At 35.7% G+C, this 5,942-nt stretch overlaps 1 protein-coding gene across 1 annotated transcript in view; it reads left to right on the forward strand.

The window, feature by feature from the left end:
* The window catches only part of NBEAL1 (neurobeachin like 1), a 105,345-nt gene that overhangs the window by 35,107 nt on the left and 64,296 nt on the right, over nt 1–5,942 (forward strand). The window contains exons 11-15 of the mRNA XM_023760393.1: nt 1,771–1,869; nt 1,957–2,537; nt 3,446–3,578; nt 4,781–4,900; nt 5,849–5,942. The exon at nt 5,849–5,942 is cut by the window's right edge and continues 252 nt beyond it. Coding sequence (XP_023616161.1) covers nt 1,771–1,869; nt 1,957–2,537; nt 3,446–3,578; nt 4,781–4,900; nt 5,849–5,942 — 1,027 coding nt within the window. The remainder of the gene's footprint in view (nt 1–1,770; nt 1,870–1,956; nt 2,538–3,445; nt 3,579–4,780; nt 4,901–5,848) is intronic.

Consider the following 5,942-nt stretch of genomic DNA (forward strand, 5'->3'; position numbering starts at 1 on the left):
GGGTAGGGGCCTAGTTGATTTGACCTGAAGGGATTCCTGGATCCAGATGGGGGTACCCACTGAGGGGCCTGGCCCATTCTGGGTGAGGGGATTGAGGACTTTTTTTCCGTTTGGCGAGTGACTGAAGCTCCCAACCCCTCCTTGTTTTCCATTCTTTTTTTTATATTCGGGCTAGCTTTAGCTATGAGGCCTCGCTGCTGAAAACATCGATACAATGTTGCGGTCCGGCTGGCTGAAGCCCGCTGACTGAAAGCCGGTTTCTGGCGTTTTGTTTAGCTTCTATATTTGCAACATAGTACATAGTTGCTTAGAGTTGCAGCTGAGAGGCCGGCAAGTTAGGCGGGGAATGTTGGAGTCTGCAGTCACTGGAGCAAGCAAGCCTCCCTGCTCGCTTCAGTGCATGGCTGCCGGCCGCCATCTTGGCTGACAGTTAATTTGCATAAGGATATGCTTATTAGCCAATGGGAAGGGTAGCGGTCGTACACTAATTACCATGTTTCTCTTTTATTAGTGTAGATATTATATAGGATTTACTTTTTTATCCATCACTTCTAATATGCTTTATGCCTCAATTACCTTTCTAATACCAGAAAGGAATGAATTACTCCTTTTTCCTTGAGCCATGCCTTCAGTTATATTCCACTCTTTGTTGTTTTTTGTTAGGGGACTAACTTTTGCCCTATATTCTTGCTATATATGAATCTTGGTTAGATTTCTGCTGAATAGGCTTTTACAACTGTTACAGGCTGGCTTGGGAATCTAATCTTCATTTATGACAGTTTATGTAAGGAAAAAGATCATTTCAAGTTCTAAGTATTTTGGCGTATGAGTATAATGGATTGCTTGTATTTAAAAAATACCTTTTGGGAATATTTTCTACCCTTGATTCTCCTCCCCAGTTTTACTCATTTAGTTTAAATCTTTTGATATTATAATGAGTATATATATTTCTGCCTACTTTACTGGACCAGTTTAGTGTTGCTAGGTTTTTTTGTGTCTCACTAGTTCATAAATGTGGTTTAGACCTTACTAGAATGAACTCAATGTTCCACTTAATTCAGACCCTTTAGATCAGGGGTGGGGAACCTTTTTTCTGCCAAGGGCTATTTGGATATTTAAAACATCATTCCAGGACCTTACAAAAGTATCAACTTAAAAATTAGCCTGCTATATTTGGTCAGACATTTAATTAACTTATCCCTAATGCCTTAGCAGAGCCAGACCAAATGATTCCATGGGCCTTATATGGCCCACAGGCCAGACGTTCTCCACCCGTGCTTTAGATAACAGAGTGTCAAAAGAAAACTACCCAGTTTTTTGTTTTGTTTTGTTTTGGCCACTACTCAAAATTGTCAGGACTCTTTTGTCCTTTGAGGCTGCTATGTGACTCCTGTTACTCCCAAATTCTCATTTTTTCTCCATTTTCGTTTTGACTTAATATAATACTGCCGTAATTATAAATCAAGTGAAGAAAGTAAAGTGTCATGTAACCTAACCTGTAAAATACAATCATTTTATGATATACAACTATTTGCTAATTTTATTTATTTTACATTTTGGTAGATTATTGTAACATTGTATTCCAGAAGGTATATGGAGTTTATTTTAAGATGAAGACATGTGATTTGAGAATACAGAAATGTTAAACTCATAATTTTTTAAATATTAAATTTATTAGCTTAAATGGATATTATTCAACATTTTAAAAAATACTCCAGCAAATTTGACCTTTGAAAATATGCTTTGATGTATTTATTTTTCCTCCCCTAGGAAGTATTTAAAGAAAGAATTGGTTATGCACATATGTTTGAAGTATTAAAGTCCCTGGGTCAGCCATCACTGGAACTACTTAAAGAACTTATGAATATGGTGAGTTTTTAGCTCTATTAAAAAATATTCTGTTATCTCCATATCAAAGACAGTAACTAACCTTTTATCTCTTCTGTTGATTTACAGGCTGTAGAGGGTGACCACACTTCAGTTGGGATTTTGGGCATTAGTAATGTCCAGCCTCTCTTGCTTCTTATCCAATGGCTTCCTGAGCTAGAATCCCAAGACCTGCAGATCTTCATCTCTGATTGGCTGAAAAGAATTTGTTGTATTAATAGGCAGAGTCGAACTACTTGTGTCAATTCAAACATGGGAATTAGAATCATTGAAACCCTTGATTCCCATTCTTCCCTTCATCGAACTTGTGCTGAGAACCTGATTGCTCTCCATGGTTCCTTGGGGAGTCAGTCAGTGAGCTCAGAAGAAATCCGTCGACTACTAAGATTGCTGAGAGTGGATGAATCTGAGTATATACACCCTTATACTATTCCTGTGACTCGAGCAATCCTGACAATGGCCCGAAAACAAAGTTTAGAGAGTGCACTGCAGTATTTCAATTTGTCACATAGTATGGCAGGAATTTCTGTGCCTTCCATACAGAAATGGCCAGGGTCTGCCTTTTCCTTCAATGCTTGGTTTTGCTTAGATCAGGATCAGTTGACTCTTGGCAATGCTAACAAAGGAGGAAAAAGGAAACAGTTGTACAGGTACTGGTACAAGTTATGGAATATAAGTGAATGCTGTCATAGGATACATGCTGTGATTCTTAAAAAGCTTTTCAAGCACCAATTTTTAATATATTTTTAATTTTTATCAAATTTTATTTCTCAGGTAACTTGAATGAAAATGTCAGCAGTCCTTTCCCCCACAGCAGGGTGTGTGTGTGTGTGTGTGTGTGTGTGTGTGTGTGTGTGTGTGTGTGTGTGTGTGTGTGTGTGTGGTGGAGCTTAAAGCAGAAATGCAGCTCAAGCATCTAGTTTTAAACATACAAGTTACCTGAAGCTTCTTCATCCTTAGGGTGTATACAGTTAAATTATAGGTGCTTTGTTGCTTTCATAATATTAATTGTATATCTTAAATATTTTTCTAGTTAAGTTCTGAGGTTAGTTTGGAAACAAGTTCCATCTTAAAAATATTGTAAAAATGGAGAAAAAAGGAGTAATAAATTTGAAATTGAATGGTAATCTCTCTGTCCCATTGAAGGTGCTATGTAATTATATGAAGGACCAGGAAAACTTTATGTACTAGTATGTACATCCAAAACTAGTTACTTCAGTAATAATTTTTATATGCCTTTGATTTTTAAGACCTTTATTTATGCTTTCTGAATCTTATTTGGGCAAATTTTTAAGATTTGAAAGCTTACAGCTTTACTATTGTTTATCATGGGATTTCACCTATAAGACTACCTTTTATAATTTACTCAATTCTTATGCCCCCCAAAAAGACTTAAAAAACATTGTTGAAGCAAGATTGAACTGACATGTGATAATAGAATATAAGCCATGACTTGTTTGATAAAGATATTCATCATCATGATGTGTTTTTTTGTGCCTCAGTGATGATAAAACTGAAAACTGATTTAAAAAGTTCTGATAATATATATTTTTGTTAGCTTTTTTACAGGAAGTGGCATGGGTTTTGAAGCCTTTATTACCCATTCAGGTATGTTGGTTGTGGCTGTGTGCACAAAAAGAGAATATGCGACCGTTATGCTTCCTGATCACAGTTTCTGTGATTCTCTCTGGGTAAGGCTTTAGGGCATCACATTTAACTTTTTTTAAAAAAAATCTTTATTGTTGAAAGTATTACATATGTTCCCCTTTTCCCCCATTGACCCCTTCTAGCTGTCCCCATACATTTCACTTCTTGATTTTTTTTTTCTTTTAAAAAGCACACATTTGGTGCATGTACATCAGGTGTTGTCATCTGCTTTTTTTTGTTAATCCTCTCCCAAGGACATTTTTTCTATTGATTTTTTGAAGGGAGGGTGGGAGGGAGAGAGCGAGAGAGAGAAAGAGAGAAACATTGATGATGTGAGAGAGACACATTGATCATTTGCCTCCTGCATGTGTCCCAACCGGGGCCAGGGATTGAACCTGCAACCCAGGTACATGCCCTTGACCAGAGGAGATCCTTTGATGTGCGGGCCATTGCTCTAACCACTGAGCAACATCACCTAAGGTGTCATCTCCTTTTTGAGAATCGATTAATTTTCACTTTCTATTCATGTTGAAGTTCATCTATAAGGAAGTTAATACTCTTTATCATTATCATTGTAAATTTAGCAGTAATCATTTTTCTGCTAAAAAAAATAAAATGCAATGTTACTTCTTTGATGTGTTCTAGACCTAAATTTGATTTTTTAATTCCAATTTAAAGTGACAACATAAATTGTTAAAAACTACATTTCTGTTGCTGCTCTTAAAATATAAAATGCTTCTCATTAGAAAAAATTGATTCTAAAGAATACTCATAGACTTGGAAAATGCAGAAAAGATACTATGTAACAGTTGTGTATAAATTTTCTAGAATAGATGTAAGTGCTTTCATAGTACTTCAGGAAAGTTATTTAAGATCATTTTTTTAAAAACATTTTTATTGATTTTAGAGAGGAAGGGAGAGGGAGAGAGAGATAGAAACCTCAGTGATGAGAGAGAATCATTGACCAGCTGCCTCTTGCATACCCCCTACTGGGGATCAAGCCCACAACCTGGGCATGTGCCCTGACAGGGAATCAAACTGACCTCCTGGTTCATAGATCGAAGCTCAACCACTGAGCAACACCAGCCGGGCAAGATCATCATTTTAATCAGCATTTAGTCATGCTTAAACTTAACCTTCTGCTCTTCACACAAACTAGTTAGAGAGTACTAAATACTCTGAAAACATTGTCATTCGAAAAACTTAATGTGATTTTCACCTTTAAATATATGTTTTACTTTACCAGCACAACATAACCATTGTTCACATGCCTGGAAAAAGGCCCTTTGGTCAGAGCCTTGTCTATATCTACGATAATGGCCAGCAGAAGGTCTCTGCCCCTCTCAGATTTCCTGCTATGAATGAAGTAAGCACATCTAACCTACTCTTTATAGGACCAATTGATTGAGAATTCTTGAAAATTTTCAGTTTAATGTGGAAGGTTCTCTTTATTCTAAATATGTGCCCATAAATTTTAATGTTTCCTGTATACCAAGATATAGTAGTTAATATTTAACTCAGTTAGCCTGTCATCATTAGATGAAGTCAGACAACATGTAATAAAAACAATTCAGGGAAGAAATAAATGTAATTAAAGACTTAGAAAAACAAAAACAACACACAACAGCCAAAGGAAAACCAAAGAAAATGAAGAGAGCAGAGCAAAGGATCCTTTAATAAAGCTCTCCAACTATACGAAATACAAACTGTTATGATGAACTTGTTTCATTTTCCTGTGAATTTGAAACAATAATGAAGAAACTTTACATCTTCACATTATAGTTGGAATTTATTTTCCAGGGTGACTCTTAAAGAACATTAGTGCAAAAGTTCTTTGAAAGTATTTGGATAATTTTGAAAGGGCTTTTTCTGAAGGTAATGGTATGGATTAGATTGCTTCCCGAGTCCTAGGATTCTAGTAATTTCTTCTTGCTATTTATCTCAATGACCATTTCAGGGTAACCTGTAATTGGCATTATTTTACTGATGTATAATTCTCTGTTTATAAATTTGAAGGGAGAAAAGGAGTTTTCTCTATTTCATAATATAGTAAAGTTGTTAAAAATTTTGTTCATATACACTCATTAAAAATTAAAAATTTGCAAAAGGATATAAAGTGAGATTATAAAAGTAATGTATCCAAATCAAATAGGTCTAAGGTAACATCTGTAATGTTCTTATGTGTACACATGCGTACACAGTCATGATCCGGCAGATGTATTTATTTGCTTAATTTTATGTACTGTTTCATTTTAAATATGAGGATAGAAATTTAATTAAAAGAGTGTAATTTGTTTTGTTTCCTAATTTTTAGCCTTTTATTTCTTGCTGCATTGGTTCAGCTGGGCAAAGAACCACCACTCCTCCACCATCCCAAATCCCAGATCCACCTTTTTCTTCTCCCATTA

This window comes from Myotis lucifugus, unplaced genomic scaffold, assembly GCF_000147115.1.
Source record: "Myotis lucifugus unplaced genomic scaffold, Myoluc2.0 scaffold_3, whole genome shotgun sequence".
Taxonomy (NCBI): Eukaryota; Metazoa; Chordata; class Mammalia; order Chiroptera; family Vespertilionidae; genus Myotis; species Myotis lucifugus.